Source organism: Anomaloglossus baeobatrachus, chromosome 8, assembly GCF_048569485.1.
Source record: "Anomaloglossus baeobatrachus isolate aAnoBae1 chromosome 8, aAnoBae1.hap1, whole genome shotgun sequence".
NCBI classification, from domain to species: Eukaryota; Metazoa; Chordata; class Amphibia; order Anura; family Aromobatidae; genus Anomaloglossus; species Anomaloglossus baeobatrachus.
Genome location: NC_134360.1, coordinates 245,272,182 through 245,292,629, shown reverse-complemented (window position 1 = coordinate 245,292,629; position 20,448 = coordinate 245,272,182). Strand labels below are relative to the sequence as shown.

At 52.9% G+C, this 20,448-nt stretch overlaps 2 protein-coding genes across 3 annotated transcripts in view; one reads left to right on the top strand and one right to left on the bottom strand.

The window, feature by feature from the left end:
* The window catches only part of IPP (intracisternal A particle-promoted polypeptide), a 19,791-nt gene extending 8,407 nt beyond the window's left edge, over window positions 1–11,384 (bottom strand). The window contains exons 1-7 of the mRNA XM_075320488.1: window positions 11,299–11,384; window positions 6,554–6,861; window positions 4,373–4,804; window positions 4,160–4,303; window positions 3,915–4,082; window positions 2,621–2,758; window positions 2,415–2,537 (exon numbers count right to left, since the gene is read on the bottom strand). Coding sequence (XP_075176603.1) covers window positions 2,415–2,537; window positions 2,621–2,758; window positions 3,915–4,082; window positions 4,160–4,303; window positions 4,373–4,804; window positions 6,554–6,842 — 1,294 coding nt within the window. The 5' untranslated portion in view covers window positions 6,843–6,861; window positions 11,299–11,384. The remainder of the gene's footprint in view (window positions 1–2,414; window positions 2,538–2,620; window positions 2,759–3,914; window positions 4,083–4,159; window positions 4,304–4,372; window positions 4,805–6,553; window positions 6,862–11,298) is intronic.
* On the top strand, window positions 11,383–20,448 carry DPH2 (diphthamide biosynthesis 2). Of its 2 annotated transcripts, none has more exons than XM_075320489.1 (7): window positions 11,383–11,498; window positions 12,236–12,411; window positions 12,686–12,798; window positions 16,220–16,440; window positions 17,088–17,720; window positions 19,028–19,219; window positions 19,854–20,448. In XM_075320489.1, exons 2-7 carry the CDS (start codon window positions 12,253–12,255, stop codon window positions 19,976–19,978), a joined length of 1,443 nt encoding a protein of 480 aa, XP_075176604.1. In that variant the 5' UTR covers window positions 11,383–11,498; window positions 12,236–12,252; the 3' UTR covers window positions 19,979–20,448. The 2 variants fall into 2 exon arrangements, with proteins under 2 accessions (XP_075176604.1, XP_075176605.1); XM_075320490.1 differs by having other exon boundaries at window positions 11,383–11,502.

Genomic DNA, 20,448 nt, shown 5'->3' with positions numbered 1-20,448 from the left:
TGCTTTGACAAGTAGATCGTCCAAGTAAGGGATCACCGAGTGTCCCTGAGAATGCAAGACTGCTACCACTGCCGCCATGACCTTGGTGAAAACCCGTGGGGCTGTCGCCAGACCAAATGGCAGAGCTACGAACTGGAGATGGTCGTCTCCTATCACGAAACGTAGAAAACGTTGGTGCTCTGTAGCAATCGGCACGTGGAGATAAGCATCTTTGATGTCTATTGATGCATGAGCGCTGCCGCCGTAAAAGCGCGGGCAGCACGAGTCCCCGGCGCACTACAAGTCCCAGCGGCGCCGCCGCTCCCGGAGCGGCCGGCGCGGTAGTTCCCAAGACATAAAATCACTCAGCTAAGCTGCAGTGACTCTAACCCAAGCGCGCAGCGCTAGTGCCCCCGGCGCACTAGCACACCCAGCAAGCCTGGAGTGTGCGTGGCCTGTCTGTGCGGGGACACAGAGTACCTGAACGTTGCAGGGCCTTGTCCCTGACTGTACTCAGCTCCTCCAGCAGGGTCTCTGGGTCTGTGGATGGAGCTCGGCCTCAGGGTTTGGGGGCCGGTAAGATCCCACTTCCACAGAGCCCCTCAGGGGGATGGGGAAGGAAAACAGCATGTGGGCTCCAGCCTCCGTACCCGCAATGGGTACCTCAACCTTACAAACCGCAAGTGGGGTGAGAAGGGAGCATGCTGGGGGCCCTATATGGGCCCTCTTTTCTTCCATCCGATAGAGTCAGCAGCTACTGCTGACTAAACAGTGGAGCTATGCGTGGATGTCTGACCTCCTTCGCACAAAGCAGAAAACTGGTGAGCCAGTGATCCCACTGGGGGTGTATAGCCAGAAGGGGAGGGGCCTTACACTTTTTAGTGTAATTGCTTTGTGTGGCCTCCGGAGGCAGTGCTATACACCCAATCGTCTGGGTCTCCCAATGGAGCGCCGAAGAAAAATTTTATTTTCAATATTTTGTTGCAAATCCTTTGGAGGCAATCACTGCCTTAAGTCTGGAACCCATGGACATCACCAAACGCTGGGTTTCCTCCTTCTTAATGCTTTGCCAGGCCTTTACAGCCGCAGCCTTCAGGTCTTGCTTGTTTGTGGGTCTTTCCATCTTAAGTCTGGATTTGAGCAAGTGAAATGCATGCTCAATTGGGTTAAGATCTGGTGACTGACTTGGCCATTGCAGAATGTTCCACTTTTTTGCACTCATGAACTCCTGGGTAGCTTTGGCTGTATGCTTGGGGTCATTGTCCATCTGTACTATGAAGCGCCGTCCGATCAACTTTGCGGCATTTGGCTGAATCTGGGCTGAAAGTATATCCCGGTACACTTCAGAATTCATCCGGCTACTCTTGTCTGCTGTTATGTCATCAATAAACACAAGTGACCCAGTGCCATTGAAAGCCATGCATGCCCATGCCATCACGTTGCCTCCACCATGTTTTACAGAGGATGTGGTGTGCCTTGGATCATGTGCCGTTCCCTTTCTTCTCCACACTTTTTTCTTCCCATCATTCTGGTACAGGTTGATCTTTGTCTCATCTGTCCATAGAATACTTTTCCAGAACTGAGCTGGCTTCATGAGGTGTTTTTCAGCAAATGTAACTCTGGCCTGTCTATTTTTGGAATTGATGAATGGTTTGCATCTAGATGTGAACCCTTTGTATTTACTTTCATGGAGTCTTCTCTTTACTGGTGACTTAGAGACAGATACACCTACTTCACTGAGAGTGTTCTGGACTTCAGTTGATGTTGTGAACGGGTTCTTCTTCACCAAAGAAAGTATGCGGCGATCATCCACCACTGTTGTCATCCGTGGACGCCCAGGCCTTTTTGAGTTCCCAAGCTCACCAGTCAATTCCTTTTTTCTCAGAATGTACCCGACTGTTGATTTTGCTACTCCAAGCATGTCTGCTATCTCTCTGATGGATTTTTTCTTTTTTTTCAGCCTCAGGATGTTCTGCTTCACCTCAATTGAGAGTTCCTTAGACCGCATGTTGTCTGGTCACAGCAACAGCTTCCAAATGCAAAACCACACACCTGTAATCAACCCCAGACCTTTTAACTACTTAATTGATTACAGGTTAACGAGGGAGACGCCTTCAGAGTTAATTGCAGCCCTTAGAGTCCCTTGTCCAATTACTTTTGGTCCCTTGAAAAAGAGGAGGCTATGCATTACAGAGCTATGATTCCTAAACCCTTTCTCCGATTTGGATGTGAAAACTCTCATATTGCAGCTGGGAGTGTGCACTTTCAGCCCATATTATATATAGAATTGTATTTCTGAACATGTTTTTGTAAACAGCTAAAATAACAAAACTTGTGTCACTGTCCGAATATTTCTGGACCTAACTGTACGCACTAGGAAAGACAGATATTGCAATGATGACCAGATATTTTATCGGGCAGACGCGCACGCTCACCTTGCCTCTCGCAGCAAGCAAAATTATATCTGGGCACGAGCATGTGCCCCTGCAGCTGCCAGGCGTTGTCCTCCGGTGAATATCGCTCGATACCGTTTCCAATGTCTGCTCCGACCCAGCCGCCTGCGGTGACAAGTGAGGATAAGTCTGCGCTCTGCTCTCGGCCGGTGATACAAAGTCTCCGTCATTATCGGAGCGGATCTCACCCATTGCGTAGATTGCTCCGCGGCAGGCGCACACCCCCAGGCCGCAGCGTGGCTGGTTCATGGAGGGAGCCGCCGTCCACTGCTTACTCACAGGGTCGTAGCACTCCACAGAGTCAAAAATCATCGAGTCCTTCTCCCCTGCGGACAAGAGATGCAAGAGTCCAGCATTAAAAGCATTTTATACCAACTGCCTGATCTTTCTGGGGGTTCAGGAGACCCCCCTACACTTCACAGGGTTGACCAGTCCCCCCCCCAGGTCTGGATGAATGGATCGGGCACCCTGACAATCTGAAATCCTAATTCTGTCTCATCGGACGCTTCATTCTTTAGTCTGAATTCACACATCCTTGAAGCACGGGCTGTGATCCAATGGCGGTCTCATAGGTATACAGAATATTGGGGGGTTAGCTCAGGTAGGAGACCCCGCTGGTCAGGTCCGGTATTGTGATCGGAGTCCGTGTTCCCAGGATGTGTGAATTCTGCTCCATTAAGGCACAGGTTACATCACAACAATCAGCGGGGCTCTAACATCCATCTCTTTAAAATGTTGGCCTCCCCCATGCTTTACACTGCATCTCTGCTTCTTTACAGTCTCACCAGAAAGCCAGTACATGGGCAGCTGATTTTTATTCTGACGACAGAAAACCAAATCCCCAGTGATTAAATTATCATTTGTTGCACATAGACCGATGAGAGCAGCCTCAAAGAGCATAGACAGCGGCTTTAAAAGGAATCTGTCAGCGGGTTTTTGCCCCCTAATCTGAGAGATGCATAACGTAGGGGCAGAGATCCTGATTCCAGTGATGTGTTACTTACTGGGCTGCTTTTTGTAGTTTTGATAAAATCACTGTTTAATCAGCAGTAGATCATCATTACAGGACTACTTAGTGTGCTGCCAGGTAGTCCAGCATATTCATGAGCTCTGTATAAGGGCCGTTTTATACAACCTGCATTTTACCGGATTGCCGGATCCGGCACACTCCAGTACAGTGAATTACTGTACAATGGCATCGCGGCAAGCTCCGGTCATGTGTAATGTATTGCACTGTACTGAAGTGTGCCGGATCCGGCAATCCGGTGAAATGCCGGATGTGTGAAACGGCCCTTACTGCAGCAGGGAAAACATTGATTTTATCAAAATGACAGCAAACAGCTCAGTAAGTGACACATCGCTGGAATCAGGGTCTCTGTCTCTACATTATGCTGCTCTGAGATGGGGGAACAAAAACCCGTTGGCAGATTAAATGATCCCAAATAATCCATCAGGATGAGTGATATTTTGATGGGGTCGCACCTCCAACTACGTAGATCTTCCCCTCCAGGACGGCTGTGCTCATCCCGCTCCGGGCCTGGTGCAGGGAGGAGACCGTACTCCAGTACTGACTGAACGTATCGAACCTCTCCACGCAGCTGAGCGCTCTGCTGTCGCTCCACCGTCCTCCCTGCAGACGGATGTATCCTCCTGTATGGAGGCAGAGCCGTGTGTCAGGAGGCAGACAGGTTAGGGTAGCCTTCACACACCTGTCGGGATAGTCTTACCTATCGCATAGAGGAATTTGCGCGCTTTCCTGCGCGGTCGGTCGTGCGCGGTCTGGAGGAAGCTGCAGAGCTTCTTTTCTTTGGGCTCACAATATTCCCTTAGGAGTGTCTGCAGCGCCACCCGCAGGTTGAAGTCTGTCACTTCTGTAATAAGAGGGAGAGGCTGTATAAGATGCTGCTGTCAGTCGTGCGGTGCACAGCGACAGCGCTTACCCTCAATGTCCTTCTGCAGCCGCTGCGGGGGGAGCAGGGAGAAGCGCACGGGCTCCAGCACCTCCACCACATGCCTCTTCCGAGTCGCGGTGTCTTTCTGAAGCCAGGACATGGCGGCGGCGAATACCTGATGCTCCTCTTCGATGCACAGCTCCTCGCTGCGCAGGAGGCGGATCAGCTGCTCCTTTGTCAACATGTGAAACTCGTCCCCCCGTTGCGCCTCCGGGAAATGAGCGTGGATGTAGCTCTCGGTGAATTCTAACAACGGCTGACAGGCCAGCTGCTCGGAGAACTGGAAGAAGCCAATGCAATTGCCTGGCTCTAGCTGCTGCTTCAAGAAATCGCAGCACAGCGCCACCACCTGGTTCAGCTGCAGCATGTCGGCCGCCGTCATCAGCTCCTGCACGTTCTCTGGACTGATGAGGACCGAGCCTGGAAGAGAAAACAGGCAATAAACAGCAGGAAAGACCCACAGTATATTTAAGCCTCTGGAACCTTTCAGAAGTACCATATTAGTACTCACCCAGCTTTCCCAGAATCTGCTTTTTATCAGGCCTCGTTCTCTTTCTGGGAAAGCTGGGTGACGACCAATATGGCTGCATATACGTCTGCTACCCCGCCTCTTATATTCCTGCATAAATATGGGATCACAAAGGAGCAGAGGGTGACCGACTGGGTAACAGCCATGTGGGACCTTTCAGAATGACCATATTGGTACTCACCCAGCTTTCCCAGAATCTGCTTTTTATCAGGCCTCGTTCTCTTTCTGGGAAAGCTGGGTGACGACCAATATGGCTGCATATACATCTGCTACCCCGGCTCTTCTATTCCTGCCTAATTATGGGATCACAAAAGGAGCAGAAGGTGTCCGACTGGGTAAGAGCCACATAGGACCTTTCAGAAGAACCGTGTTGGTACTCACCCAGCTTTTCCAGAATCTGCTTTTTATCAGGCCTCGTTCTCTTTCTGGGAAAGCTGGGTGACCACTAATATAGCTGCATATACATCTGCTACCCCGGCTCTTCTATTCCTGCATAATTATGGAATCACAAAAAAGCAGAGGGTGTCTGACTGGGTAAGAGCCATCTGGAACCTTTCAGAAGAACCGTATTGGTACTCACCCAGCTTTCCCAGAATCTGCTTCTTATCAAGCCTGTTTCTGGGAAAGCTGGGTGACCACTAATATGGCTGCACATACATCTGCTAACCCGGTTCTTCTATTCCTCCCTAATTCTGGGATCAGAAAGGAGCAGAGGGTGACCGACTGGGTAACAGCCACATGGAACCTTTTAGAAGATCCATATTGGTACTCACCCAGCTTTCCCAGAATCTGCTTTTTATCAGGCCTCTTTCTGTGTCTGGGAAAGCTGGGTGACTACTAATATGGCTGGATATACATCTGCTACCCGGGCTCTTATATTCCTGCCTTATTCTGGGATCAGAAAGGAGCAGAAGGTGTCCGACTGGGTAACAGCCACATAGGACCTTTCAGAAGGATCATATTGGTACTCACCCAGCTTTCCCAGAATCTGCTTTTATCACTGGAGCCAAGTGATCAGTGTTTACTGACATCTATATATTTAGCTGTTCCTGCAGTGATACACTCTTTGCTCCTCTATTACTACATAATTAGTAGTAACTCCTTCCAGGAGTCTGGAAAAGCTTGAGAAAGCTAGAATGACATTTTTGGGGTTACTCAGCTTTCCCAGGTACGGATATAACTAAAAGGCTGGATATGGCTTTTAAAACCATGGCAGGCGTTAAAAATGTAGCAGAGCTGATTTTGTTTTTGCGCTGTTTCTTCTCTGTATTACAATAGTTGCACACAGACAGAAGAGCTCCTGTGCAAAAACCGTGTATGGGCCCTTTTCAGTCCAATAACTCATCAAAATGCACAATCGCACCTTCCTTGGAGGTAGAATTGGGCCCCCGTCCTCTTGGGCCCCTGTACGGCCGCACAAGCTGCAGCAATGATACGTCCGCCCCTGATTTCACCTGCAGCTTTGGGAAAAGCACAGAGATAACCATGCGATATCAGAGCACAATGGAGCGGATGTACTGGGGCCATTGTTCGATGGTCTGGTCTATAGTAACCCTGCACACACTCAGCTCTGCTACATCTGTAACGATAAATCATTCTAGTCTGAGACACAAGAAATGGGCGAATAACTAATCACTTACCGGTGTAAATAAAATCCAGGAGGAGCTGGAAGATGTCGGCCTCCACCTCCTGAATCCGCACCACATCCCCCGACGACTCCTTCATGCCTCCGGACAGCAGAGCGGCAAAGTACGGACTGCTCGCGGCCAGCAGCACTTTATGCACTCCGAAAACCACCTGCCCCACGTGGAGGCGCAGATCGCAGAACTCCAGACGCCGCCTCATCTTATTCATCTGCTGCAGCACCAGCTGCGCGTGCTTCTCTGCTGAGTGCAGGGCGGCCGAGCAGAGGGAAGACGCCAGGGCCATGACTGCAACAGAAGAAGACCTATGGAAATAAACCACACAACAGGGACTGAGGAGATATTCAGGAGGGACGTATCCAGTCACAAGACATTTTAAGAGTTTGATCATTGTTTTCCTGGATACAACACGTGCCCATTTTAGTCTATGGGGCGGGTAACTAGTGATGAGTGGGCACTACCATGCTCAGGTCCTCAGTACTGGTATCTAGTGATGAGTGGGCACTACCATGCTCGGGTGCTCAGTACTGGTAACTAGTGATGAGCGGGCACTACCATGCTCAGGTCCTCAGTACTGGTAACTAGTGATGAGCGGGCACTACCATGCTCGGGTGCTCAGTACTGGTAACTAGTGATGAGCGGGCACTACCATGCTCAGGTCCTCAGTACTGGTATCTAGTGATGAGTGGGCACTACCATGCTCGGGTGCTCAGTACTGGTAACTAGTGATGAGCGGGCACTACCATGCTCGGGTGCTCAGTACTGGTAACTAGTGATGAGCGGGCACTACCATGCTCGGGTGCTCAGTACTGGTAACTAGTGATGAGCGGGCACTACCATGCTCGGGTGCTCAGTACTGGTAACTAGTGATGAGCAAGCACTACCATGCTCAGGTGCTCAGTACTGGTAACTAGTGATGAGCGGGCACTACCATGCTCAGGTGCTCAGTACTTGTAACTAGTGATGAGCGGGCACTACCATGCTCAGGTGCTCAGTACTTGTAACTAGTGATGAGCAAGCACTACCATGCTCAGGTGCTCAGTACTTGTAACTAGTGATGAGCGGGCACTACCATGCTCAGGTGCTCAGTACTGGTAACTAGTGATGAGCGGGCACTACCATGCTCGGGTGCTCTGTACTGGTAACTAGTGATGAGCGGGCACTACCATGCTCAGGTGCTCAGTACTGGTAACTAGTGATGAGCGGGCACTACCATGCTCGGGTGCTCAGTACTGGTAACTAGTGATGAGCGGGCACTACCATGCTCGGGTGCTCTGTACTGGTAACTAGTGCTGAGCGGGCACTACCATGCTCGGGTGCTCAGTACTTGTAACTAGTGATGAGCGGGCACTACCATGCTCGGGTGCTCAGTACTGGTAACTAGTGATGAGCGGGCACTACCATGCTCAGTACTGGTAACTAGTGATGAGCGGGCACTACCATGCTCAGGTGCTCAGTACTGGTAACTAGTGATGAGCGGGCACTACCATGCTCGGGTGCTCTGTACTGGTAACTAGTGATGAGTGGGCACTACCATGCTCAGGTGCTCAGTACTGGTAACTAGTGATGAGCGTGCACTACCATGCTCGGGTGCTCTGTACTGGTAACTAGTGATGAGTGGGCACTACCATGCTCGGGTGCTCTGTACTGGTAACTAGTGATGAGCGGGCACTACCATGCTCGGGTGCTCAGTACTGGTAACTAGTGATGAGCGGGCACTACCATGCTCGGGTGCTCAGTACTGGTAACTAGTGATGAGCGGGCACTACCATGCTCGGGTGCTCTGTACTGGTAACTAGTGATGAGTGGGCACTACCATGCTCGGGTGCTCTGTACTGGTAACTAGTGATGAGTGGGCACTACCATGCTCGGGTGCTCAGTACTGGTAACTAGTGATGAGCGGGCACTACCATGCTCGGGTGCTCAGTACTGGTAACTAGTGATGAGCGGGCACTACCATGCTCAGGTGCTCAGTACTGGTAACTAGTGATGAGTGGGCACTACCATGCTCGGGTGCTCAGTACTGGTAACTAGTGATGAGCGGGCACTACCATGCTCAGGTGCTCAGTACTGGTAACTAGTGATGAGCGGGCACTATCATGCTCGGGTTCTCAGTACTAGTAACTAGTGATGAGCGGGCACTACCATGCTCAGGTGCTCTGTACTGGTAACTAGTGCTGAGCGGGCACTACCATGCTCGGGTGCTCAGTACTGGTAACTAGTGATGAGCGGGCACTACCATGCTCAGGTGCTCTGTACTGGTAACTAGTGCTGAGCGGGCACTACCATGCTCGGGTGCTCTGTACTTTTTTTTTTACAGTTTGGGGTAGTGGTGGGGGTACAATGTATCACAGGCTGTGAGTGGTGGGGGTACAATGTATGACAGTCGGGGGGGTACAATGTATCACAGGCTGTGAGTGGTGGGGCTACAATGTATCACAGGCTGTGAGTGGTGGGAGTACAATGTATCACAGGCTGTGAGTGGTGGGAGTACAATGTATGACAGTCGGGGGGGTACAATGTATCACAGGCTGTGAGTGAGGGGGGTACAATGTATCACAGTTTGGGAGGGTGGTGGGGGGCAATGTATCACAGTCTGGGAGGGTGGTGGGGGGTACAATGTATCACAGTCTGGGAGGGTGGTGGGGGGCAATGTATCGCAGTCTGGGGTAGTGAGGGGGGTACAATGTATCACAGTCTGGGGTAGTGGAGGGGGTACAATGTATCGCAGTCTGGGGTAGTGGAGGGGGTACAATGTATCGCAGTCTGGGAGGGTGGTGGGGGGTCGATGTATCGCAGTCTGGGGTAGTGGAGGGGGTACAATGTATCGCAGTCTGGGAGGGTGGAGGGGGTACAATGTATCGCAGTCTGGGAGGGTGGTGGGGGGTCGATGTATCGCAGTCTGGGAGGGTGGTGGGGGGTACAATGTATCACAGTCTGGGAGGGTGGTGGGGGGTACAATGTATCACAGTCTGGGGTAGTGGAGGGGGTACAATGTATCGCAGTCTGGGGTAGTGGAGGGGGTACAATGTATCGCAGTCTGGGAGGGTGGTGGGGGGTCGATGTATCGCAGTCTGGGGTAGTGGAGGGGGTACAATGTATCGCAGTCTGGGAGGGTGGTGGGGGGTCGATGTATCGCAGTCTGGGAGGGTGGTGGGGGGTCGATGTATCGCAGTCTGGGAGGGTGGTGGGGGGTACAATGTATCACAGTCTGGGAGGGTGGTGGGGGGTACAATGTATCACAGTCTGGGGTAGTGGAGGGGGTACAATGTATCGCAGTCTGGGGTAGTGGAGGGGGTACAATGTATCGCAGTCTGGGAGGGTGGTGGGGGGTCGATGTATCGCAGTCTGGGGTAGTGAGGGGGGTACAATGTATCGCAGTCTGGGGTCGTGGAGCTAGAGGGGGTACAATGTATCGCAGTCTGGGGTAGTGGAGCTAGAGGGGGTACAATGTATCGCAGTCTGGGAGGGTGGTGGGGGGTCGATGTATCGCAGTCGGGGAGGGTGGTGGGGGGTCGATGTATCGCAGTCGGGGAGGGTGGTGGGGGGTCGATGTATCGCAGTCGGGGAGGGTGGTGGGGGGTCGATGTATCGCAGTCGGGGAGGGTGGTGGGGGGTCGATGTATCGCAGTCGGGGAGGGTGGTGGGGGGTCGATGTATCGCAGTCGGGGAGGGTGGTGGGGGGTCGATGTATCGCAGTCTGTGGTAGTGGAGGGGGTACAATGTATCGCAGTCTGGGGTAGTGGTGGGGGTACAATGTATCGCAGTCTGGGAGGGTGGTGGGGGGTCGATGTATCGCAGTCTGGGGTAGTGGAGGGGGTACAATGTATCGCAGTCTGGGAGGGTGGTGGGGGGTCGATGTATCGCAGTCTGGGAGGGTGGTGGGGGGTCGATGTATCGCAGTCTGGGAGGGTGGTGGGGGTACAATGTATCACAGTCTGGGAGGGTGGTGGGGGGTACAATGTATCACAGTCTGGGGTAGTGGAGGGGGTACAATGTATCGCAGTCTGGGGTAGTGGAGGGGGTACAATGTATCGCAGTCTGGGAGGGTGGTGGGGGGTCGATGTATCGCAGTCTGGGGTAGTGAGGGGGGTACAATGTATCGCAGTCTGGGGTCGTGGAGCTAGAGGGGGTACAATGTATCGCAGTCTGGGGTAGTGGAGCTAGAGGGGGTACAATGTATCGCAGTCTGGGAGGGTGGTGGGGGGTCGATGTATCGCAGTCGGGGAGGGTGGTGGGGGGTCGATGTATCGCAGTCGGGGAGGGTGGTGGGGGGTCGATGTATCGCAGTCGGGGAGGGTGGTGGGGGGTCGATGTATCGCAGTCTGTGGTAGTGGAGGGGGTACAATGTATCGCAGTCTGGGGTAGTGGTGGGGGTACAATGTATCGCAGTCTGGGAGGGTGGTGGGGGTACAATGTATAGCAGTCTGGGGTAGTGAGGGGGTACAATGTATCGCAGTCTGGGGTAGTGGTGGGGGTACAATGTATCGCAGTCTGGGAGGGTGGTGGGGGGTCGATGTATCGCAGTCTGTGGTAGTGAGGGGGTACAATGTATCGCAGTCTGGGGTAGTGGTGGGGGTACAATGTATCGCAGTCTGGGAGGGTGGTGGGGGGTCGATGTATCGCAGTCGGGGAGGGTGGTGGGGGGTCGATGTATCGCAGTCTGGGGTAGTGGAGGGGGTACAATGTATCGCAGTCGGGGGGGGGGTACACTGTATCACTGGCTGCACCGCTGCTGTTACCTGCTTCGTTCTCAGCTCCTGTCTGGCTCTGCTCTGTTGTGATGACGTCACGCCGTTTACGTTCTCTCTGGTTTCCGGCCGGTGCGGGCGGCCATGTTGGAGGTGGCGGGGGGAGTTCCGGGTCGCACATGTGCAGGCGCTGCTGCTGTCAGTGTGCTCGGTTGTCGGTGTAGACCCTGAGCTCCGTATCCTCAGCACAGGTAGGTCAGTACAGACTCACTGACGCCCCCTACCAACAGGATCATTTGCTTGTAGAGAAGGAATAAAACTGATGTGCTGATAATAGTCACTGCAGCCATGTCATCTGCTGACATGATCACTGCACACCTGAAATCCTCTGTGCTGCTGTGAAGCCCTGCTTCTTCCTTATGTATCTCTCAGCCTGTCACCTCCTGTAAGATCAACACATGTATCTCCTGAAATCCTCTGTGCTGCTGTGAGGCTCTGCTTCTTCCCCTATGTACCTCTCAGCCTGTCACCTCCTGTAAGATCAGAGCATGTCTCTCCTGAAATCCTCTGTGCTGCTGTGAGGCTCTGCTTCTTCCCCTATGTACCTCTCAGCCTGTCACCTCCTGTAAGATCAGAGCATGTCTCTCCTGAAATCCTCTGTGCTGCTGTGAGGCTCTGCTTCTTCCCCTATGTACCTCTCAGCCTGTCACCTCCTGTAAGATCAGAGCATTTCTCTCCTGAAATCCTCTGTGCTGCTGTGAGGCTCTGCTTTTTCCCCTATGTATCTCTCAGCCTGTCACCTCTTGTAAGATCAGAGCATTTCTCTCCTGAAATCCTCTGTGCTGCTGTGAGGCCCTGCTTCTTCCCCTATATACCCCTCAGCCTGTCACCTCCTGTAAGAGCAGCACATTTCTCTCCTGAAATCCTTAGTGCTGCTGTGAGGTCCACTCTCCGTCCTGTAACTGCTGGGATCTGTGTTGTGCTGTAGGTCCCGGCCTCTGTGAGATGACGAGTGCCGCATTCAGCAGCGATGGGGCGGATGTCATCCAGCGGGAGCTGAACCCCCCAGACCCCAATGAAGCGGCGACCACTGACGAATCTCTGGACGACGCCTACGACATTCAGAAAACCATCGAATTTATCAAGGAAAAGGCAGCAAAAAAGGTGAGAGCCCCTCCCCCCCCCCCCCCGAGATTGCAGGAACCTTAGGGATGAACTATGTCCTACACTGATACATTGTAACAAACTGCAGCAGTAACGTTACTCTGTAGCCATTCATTGCGGGAGCAGTCTGGATTTAGATTGATATACACCCGAAATATCGCACTGTGTCCCTGCTGCAGGATTGGGGACCCGTGCCCATCGCCCAGTAGGATTCTTCACCCATCTTTAAGTTTTGTGTGTACCGGCCCTTTAATTCCATCTTCCTTTTCCCCAGGTGGCTCTGCAGTTCCCGGATGATCTCCTCTCCTGCTCCGTCACTATCGCCAGAAAGCTGGAGGACGCTACCGGGGCCAAAACCTACATCCTGGGGGACACGTCTTATGGCAGGTGAGGGGCGCCTTGACTTATGCAATCCCCTTAAATGCTGCAGCCAAAAGCGATTCCAGCATTTAGGGTGTTTATAAAAGGAAGGTGTCTCCTATGGCCCCTGGGCGTCTAATAGCAGCGCTGTCAGCGTCCGGCTCCATTCACATTACACAGGAGCTCTATGGACATGTTTGTTGCATATATTGTCAATAATACCAAATATAATTAACTGATCGCAGTTTGCACAGGTGGGTACAAAAAACAAAAGCAACGTAATTCAATAAAGTTTAATTTTATAAAAATCCTTCACCTAAAAATATATATTTTTTTCTCAAAAACTCGATTATTTTCCATAAAGAATACATTTGTTACCACTACACAAGGTGGGTCAGTAAAGGAAGATTCAGCAAGGAAGAAAATACAATGGCGGATTCATTTTTATACCCCCTACCCCATAGAGAAATTGCAAAAAATATATTATTTGCACAGAAAAATTGTGCACCAAAAAATAACAATAAAAACTACAATCCCTTATGCAGATATGTAGTAAAAAGTTAATACAATTTGTAGCAGCAAAAAAATATTTTCTGTATGTTCACACTGTCCTATACAATAAAGTGATCGGGCTGTTTTTATGATATTGTTTAAAAATAAAAATAAAAAACAATTCTGGATTTTTTAAAATGTAAATAATAAAAAAAAACAAAAAAACAACCAAATACAAGTCAATAAGTGATGTGTTGGCTAAACTGGTGCTCATTGAAGAAACTTGTCATGAAAAAAACACGTCCTCATACAGCTGTATGGTTAGAAAATTAAGTTCTACACCTTTCAAACTATATAATAAAAAAGAAGGCGATTACTGAAGGGGTTAAAGCCTCCTGGGGATCTGTGCCCCCTGCCTCTGTGTCCCCTCAGGATCTCTCCCCCCTGCTTCTGTGCCACCTCTGTGCCGTGCTCATGGGCCGCGCTGCCATTGTGCCCTTGCTCTTTGCCCCTTGGGGATCTGTCCCCAATGTCTCTGTGCCCCTGCTCCTGGACCACGCTGCCTTTGTGCCACTTGGGGATCTGTCCCTCCTGCCTCTGTGCCCCTGTTCCTGGGCTGTGGTTCCTCTTTGACCCCTGCTGCCTCTGTGCCACTGCTCCTGGGCCTCGCTCTCTGTGCCACCCCAGGATCTGTCCCTCCATTTCTGTGCCTCTGCTCCTGGGTTGCGCTGCCTCTGTGCCGCGCTGCCTCTGTGCCTCTTCGGGATCTGTCCCCCCATCTCTGTGCCTCTGCTCGTGGGCCGCGCTGCCTCTGTACCTCTGCTCGTGGGCCGCGCTGCCTCTGTGCCTCTGCTCGTGGGCCGCGCTGCCTCTGTACCTCTGCTCGTGGGCCGCGCTGCCTCTGTGCCTCTGCTCGTGGGCCGCGCTGCCTCTGTGCCTCTGCTCGTGGGGCGCGCTGCCTCTGCTCGTGGGCCGCGCTGTCTCTGTGCCTCTGCTCCTTTGCCGCGCTGCCTCTGTTCCCCCTGCTGCCTCTGTGCCTCTGCTCCTTGGCTGCGCTGCCTCTGTGCCCCCTGCTGCCTCTGTGCCTCTGCTCCTTGGCCGCGCTGCCTCTGTGCCCCCTGCTGCCTCTGTGCCTCTGCTCGTGGGCCGCGCTGTCTCTGTGCCTCTGCTCCTTTGCCGCGCTGCCTCTGTGCCCCCTGCTGCCTCTGTGCCTCTGCTCCTTGGCCGCGCTGCCTCTGTGCCCCCTGCTGCCTCTGTGCCTCTGCTCCTGGGCCGCGCTGCCTCTGTGCCTCTGTTCCTGGGCCGTGCTGCCTCTGTGCCCCCTGCTGCCTCTGTGCCTCTGTTCCTGGGTCGCGCTGCCTCTGTGCCTCTGCTCCTTGGCCGCGCTGCCTCTGTGCCCCCTGCTGCCTCTGTGCCTCTGTTCCTGGGCCGCGCTGCCTCTGTGCCTCTGCTCCTTGGCCGCGCTGCCTCTGTGCCTCTGCTCCTTGGCCGCGCTGCCTCTGTGCCCCCTGCTGCCTCTGTGCCTCTGTTCCAGGGCCGCGCTGCCTCTGTGCCTCTGCTTCTGGGCCGCGCTGCCTCTGTGCCCCCTGCTGCCTCTGCTCCTGGGCCGCGCTGCCTCTGTGCCCCCTGCTGCCTCTGTTCCTGGGCCACGCTGCCTCTGTGCCTCTGCTCCTGGGCCGCGCTGCCTCTGTGCCTCTGTTCCTGGGCCGCGCTGCCTCTGTGCCCCCTGCTGCCTCTGTTCCTGGGCCGCGCTGCCTCTGTGCCTCTGCTCCTGGGCCGCGCTGCCTCTGTGCCTCTGTTCCTAAGCCGTGCTGCCTCTGTGCCTCTGCTTCTGGGCCGCGCTGCCTCTGTGCCCCTTGCTGCCTCTGCTCCTGGGCCGCGCTGCCTCTGTGCCCCCTGCTGCCTCTGCTCCTGGGCCGCGCTGCCTCCGTGCCTCTGCTCCTGGGCCGCGCTGCCTCTGTGCCTCTGTTCCTGGGCCGTGCTGCCTCTGTGCCCCCTGCTGCCTCTGTGCCTCTGTTCCTGGGTCGCGCTGCCTCTGTGCCTCTGCTCCTTGGCCGCGCTGCCTCTGTGCCCCCTGCTGCCTCTGTGCCTCTGTTCCTGGGCCGCGCTGCCTCTGTGCCTCTGCTCCTTGGCCGCGCTGCCTCTGTGCCTCTGCTCCTTGGCCGCGCTGCCTCTGTGCCCCCTGCTGCCTCTGTGCCTCTGTTCCAGGGCCGCGCTGCCTCTGTGCCTCTGCTTCTGGGCCGCGCTGCCTCTGTGCCCCCTGCTGCCTCTGCTCCTGGGCCGCGCTGCCTCTGTGCCCCCTGCTGCCTCTGTTCCTGGGCCACGCTGCCTCTGTGCCTCTGCTCCTGGGCCGCGCTGCCTCTGTGCCTCTGTTCCTGGGCCGCGCTGCCTCTGTGCCCCCTGCTGCCTCTGTTCCTGGGCCGCGCTGCCTCTGTGCCTCTGCTCCTGGGCCGCGCTGCCTCTGTGCCTCTGTTCCTAAGCCGTGCTGCCTCTGTGCCTCTGCTTCTGGGCCGCGCTGCCTCTGTGCCCCTTGCTGCCTCTGCTCCTGGGCCGCGCTGCCTCTGTGCCCCCTGCTGCCTCTGCTCCTGGGCCGCGCTGCCTCTGTGCCTCTGCTCCTGGGCCGCGCTGCCTCTGTGCCTCTGCTCCTGGGCCGCGCTGCCTCTGTGCCTCTGCTCCTGGGCCGCGCTGCCTCTGTGCCTCTGCTCCTGGGCCGCGCTGCCTCTGTGCCTCTGCTCCTGGGCCGCGCTGCCTCTGTGCCTCTGCTTCTGGGCCGCGCTGCCTCTGTGCCCCCTGCTGCCTCTGCTCCTGGGCCGCGCTGCCTCTGTGCCTCTGCTTTTGGGCCGCGCTGCCTCTGTGCCCCCTGCTGCCTCTGCTCCTGGGCCGCGCTGCCTCTGTGAACAGTAGAATCTGATATATAAATTCTTTCTTTTTCTTCCTGTTGATTTTCTCCCTTTAGCTGCTGTGTAGACGAGGTGGCGGCAGAGCACGTCGGAGCTGAGGTTCTGGTCCACTATGGCCGGGCTTGTCTGAGCCCCTGTCGGCGGCTTCCTGTTACTTACGTGTTTGGGCGCAGAGCTGTGAACGTGGATCTCTGCGCCGAGGCTTTCCAGACCCTGTTCCCTGAACCAGACGCTCCGGTGGTGGTTTTCAGTGATGTCGTGTACGATCACGTTCTAGGTACGTCCATGTTCAGACGATAACCTAGATGTAACTAGACTTTAATTTATTTTAATAATTTTGTTCACATTAAAAAGTTACGAAACTTTGCAAATCCCTGTTCTTAGATTTGTCTTTATTTATTATTTTTGTTTACAGGTATAATCACATGTGAGTGTCTTCCTGCATTCCCCAGTTTATTTGGCTGCGTTGATATCGGTACTCATTTGGAGTACAGCTGATGGCAGTGATGGGTCAGCTTCCGTCTCCTTTTCTGAGTGTTCCCCTTTTTAGTACAATCTCCTGCAGGACCTGACCCCCTGAGTTATTGAGGCATTGGTCCTGAGCCGACCCATCACTGCCATCATCTGTACTCCAACTTACTGCGTTCTGATATCAATGCAGCTGAAGGCAAATAAAGTGGTAACAGTCAAGGTTCAGAAACAATTTTTTCTTACAGGAATGAACACAAATTCCCCAATAAATTAATTTTCAAAGTTTTATAAGTTTCCATGTTGGACAAAGTTCTTAACACTTTTTTTCTTTGTTGATGTTGTACCTCTGCCCTCCTGCAGGTGTCGCTCTTGTCTATGTAATTTTACTTGTCCACTTTCCTCATAGACGGCAGCTTCAAGGGAAAGTGACTAAATGGTGTCTTCTGGTTTTAGGGGAGCTGGAAACACGTTTTGCAGGAATTTATCCTCGGGTCGTCTTTTGTAAACCATCCCGGCTGGAGGAGGCGCCCTCTAGTGGTGAGGTCTGTAAGTTTGGTCGGAAGTTCTGTCCTAACCCCGGACTATGGCCGGACGGCTACAGCGTCTTCTACGTGGGAGGTGAAGGTGCGACGCTCAGCAATCTCCTGCTGACCTGGCCGCTCTGCGCCGCCTTCAGTTTCAACCCAACGACCAATGAGTCCAGGAGGGAAGGCGTCCACGTCAACCGCGCGCTCATGAAGCGCTTCTACCTGATAGAGAAGGCGCGGGATGCCCAGGTGGTGGGGATACTGGTGGGCACCCTGGGGGTCTCAGACTATCTCTCGGCTCTGTCCCACCTGAAGAGCATCATCCATCGGGCCAGTAAGAAGAGTTACATGCTGTCGATGGGTAAGCTGAACCCCGCCAAGCTGGCCAACTTCCCGGAGGTGGACATCTTCGTGCTGGTGGCCTGTCCCGAAAACTCACTTTTGGACTCTTCGGACTTTTACCGGCCAATCGTCACCCCGGATGAGATGGAGGTGGCCTGTAACCCGGCGCGGGAGTGGGGCGGCCGGTGCATCACGGACTTCCGGGAATTACTGCCAGGTGCGTAGAGGGACCATGAAGGACGCGGGCTGGTGACATTCAAGGGAAATAATAGGCACACACACGCACAGGCACACACACACACGGACACACACACACACGGACACACACACACACACACATATATACACATTACATACATATATACTAGCTGTACTACCCGGCTTCACCCGGGTTAATAACTGCTGTTAACAAAATAGAATGTATTAACATTCCCGGGATAGAATGTATAAATAGAAAGTATTAACGCCCGGGATAGTAACTGTCTCTCTGTTTCTCTTCCATTCTCTGTTTGTCTCCCCCTCTGTATATCTCTCTGTCTCTCTCTCTATATCTTTGTCTGTCTGTCTTTTTCCCTGTCTGTCTCAGTCTGTCTCAATCTCTTTCCTTGTCTGTCTATCTATCTCTGTCTGTCTCTTTGTCTGTCTCTTTACCTGTCTGTGTCTGTCTCTTTCCCTGTCAGCCTGTCTCTTTGTGTCTGTCTCTTTTGTGTCTGTCTCTTTGTGTCTGTTTCTTTCCCTGTCTGTGTCTGCCTCTTTCCCTGTCTGTGTCTGTCTCTTTCCCTGACTGCATTCTGACATGCCAATATTCCATATAAGGGCGTGGCTGCGCATTCTTCTGAAGTTCTGGCTGCATTGTGACTCCCAGCTCCATTCGCTTTAATGGAGGCAGGTTTTTTGGTGAATAACTGTAAAGAGCGGGGTTAAAATTTCCCCTCAAAACATAGCCTATGACGCTCTCAGGGTCCAGAAGTGTGAGTGTGCAAACTTTTGTGGCTGTAGCTGCGACGGTGCAGATTCCAATCCCGGACACACACACACACACACACACACACACACACACACACACACACACACACACACACACACACACACACATACAGCTTTATATATTAGATATACACACACACACACATATATAGATACACACACACACCACACATATAGATACACACACACACACACACACATATATAGATATACACACACACACACACACACACATATAGATACACACACACACACACATATATATATATATATATATATATATATATATATATATATATATATATATATATATATAAATTTATATATATATATATACATACTTTATATATATATACATACATACACGCGCGACATGACAAAATGAGACTCCCGTAGACTTTGGGGACTAGCTGCAGCCACAGATCATGGATGTCTTCTAATGGAGCAAAGCTGCAGTGTAAAGCACAGGGGAGGCAAGAAGATGCTGAGGTTTATGTTACACCTTTTTGTTTTTCTCCCTATGTGATGATGCCATAGGTGGTGCAGCTCATGTGGTGTTTCCAGAGATTAACCCTGAAGACGCCGAACGGACAGATGTTTCCCTGATCACAGGGGAGATGAGGTCTCTCCGATTCTCATCTGCGGTGGCAGAACCATCAGACAAGGCGGGGAGCACGAGCCTGGTACACCGGAACAGCAGTACCACGGTGGCGGAGCTGGGACCTGCAGGTAAAGGCGGCCATGATTATTGTGGGACTCAATTTGAAAACTGTCATTGTGAAAGCAGATTGTGTTGTGACGCCCCCTACAGCCTCATCAGGGAGCGTGCAGGTTATTACCCGCAGATGTCAGCTTTTATCATCTGCGTAGTTTATCAAATTAAATCATCTCTTATCCTCCAGTCACAACCAGAGCTGCATTCACAATTTTCTGTTTCATCATAACAAATACTCCAGTCACACCCACAACTGCACTTTAAAATTCCATGGTTTTCTCATGTCATATTCCTTAGTCACATCCAGAGCTGCACGCACCATCTTGCAGTTTCATTATATATTATTCTCTAATTACAGCCAGAGCTGCACTCACAATTCTGTGGTTTAATCATCATCTCTAGTCACATCCAGTGCTGCAACCACAATTTAGCAATTTTTTTTTTTTTACATTTTCTCCAGTTACATCTTGTGCTGCGGTTCATCATGTACAATACTCCAGAGCTGCATCCACAATTCTGCTGGTGAATACTTTGGGATCATTCTATAGTGATGACTGGAATCCCATAGTATCCTGCTGCATTGCATTGTGGGACTTGTAGTTTTTTCCTTGCACATTGCCTATCCCTTCTTTCTTCTTCCTTCTCCAGCGTCCTTCCTGTCTTCCCGCAGCTGGCAGGGCCTGGACAAGGCTCTGGGAGAGACACCGGTTGTGAAAGCCTTGGAAGGACGTCGAGGCATCGCTATAGCGTACGAGGATGAAGTAGAGAGCTGATGTCAGGGGTCTCGAGTGACGCTTGCCCCTCCACCATGACTGATGCTCTGCGGTGTTTATACACCAGGGCGTCTCCTTGCAGTAGATGGCGCCGCCCCATGGCCCTGCGCCGTCGTGTGCCGCCCTGTGCCGTCGTGTGCCGCCCCATGGCCCTGCGCCGTCGTGTGCCGCCCCATGGCCCTGCGCCGTCGTGTGCCGGGCGCTGGTGTCCGTCCTGCAGGGCGGTCGCTCGTCTCGCTGCGTCCTGACTCACTAATGGTCGGGTAGTGAGGATGTCCGATCGCTCTGCTGCAGATACCACAGACCCATCATCTCCCGGTGAGCGGCCTCCAGACCTCGTCGTCTCCTCGTTGCGTCAGGACGCTGGTTCCGGCTGACATTTGCTTCGAGTTGCTGATTTTTTTAAACAGCTGCTGGAGGGTCTGTCCTCAGACAGGACTATAAATAAAATGTAATATTTGTATACAAAA

Bases quoted from the DNA above. Each gene is read 5' to 3' on its own strand.
- DPH2 (XM_075320489.1), top strand. From the start codon at position 12,253: ATGACGAGTGCCGCATTCAGCAGCGATGGGGCGGATGTCATCCAGCGG. The intron at 12,799-16,219 runs GTGAGGGGCGCC...TTCTCCCTTTAG, and splicing joins GGGGACACGTCTTATGGCAG to CTGCTGTGTAGACGAGGTGG. The intron at 19,220-19,853 runs GTAAAGGCGGCC...TTCCTTCTCCAG, and splicing joins GGCGGAGCTGGGACCTGCAG to CGTCCTTCCTGTCTTCCCGC.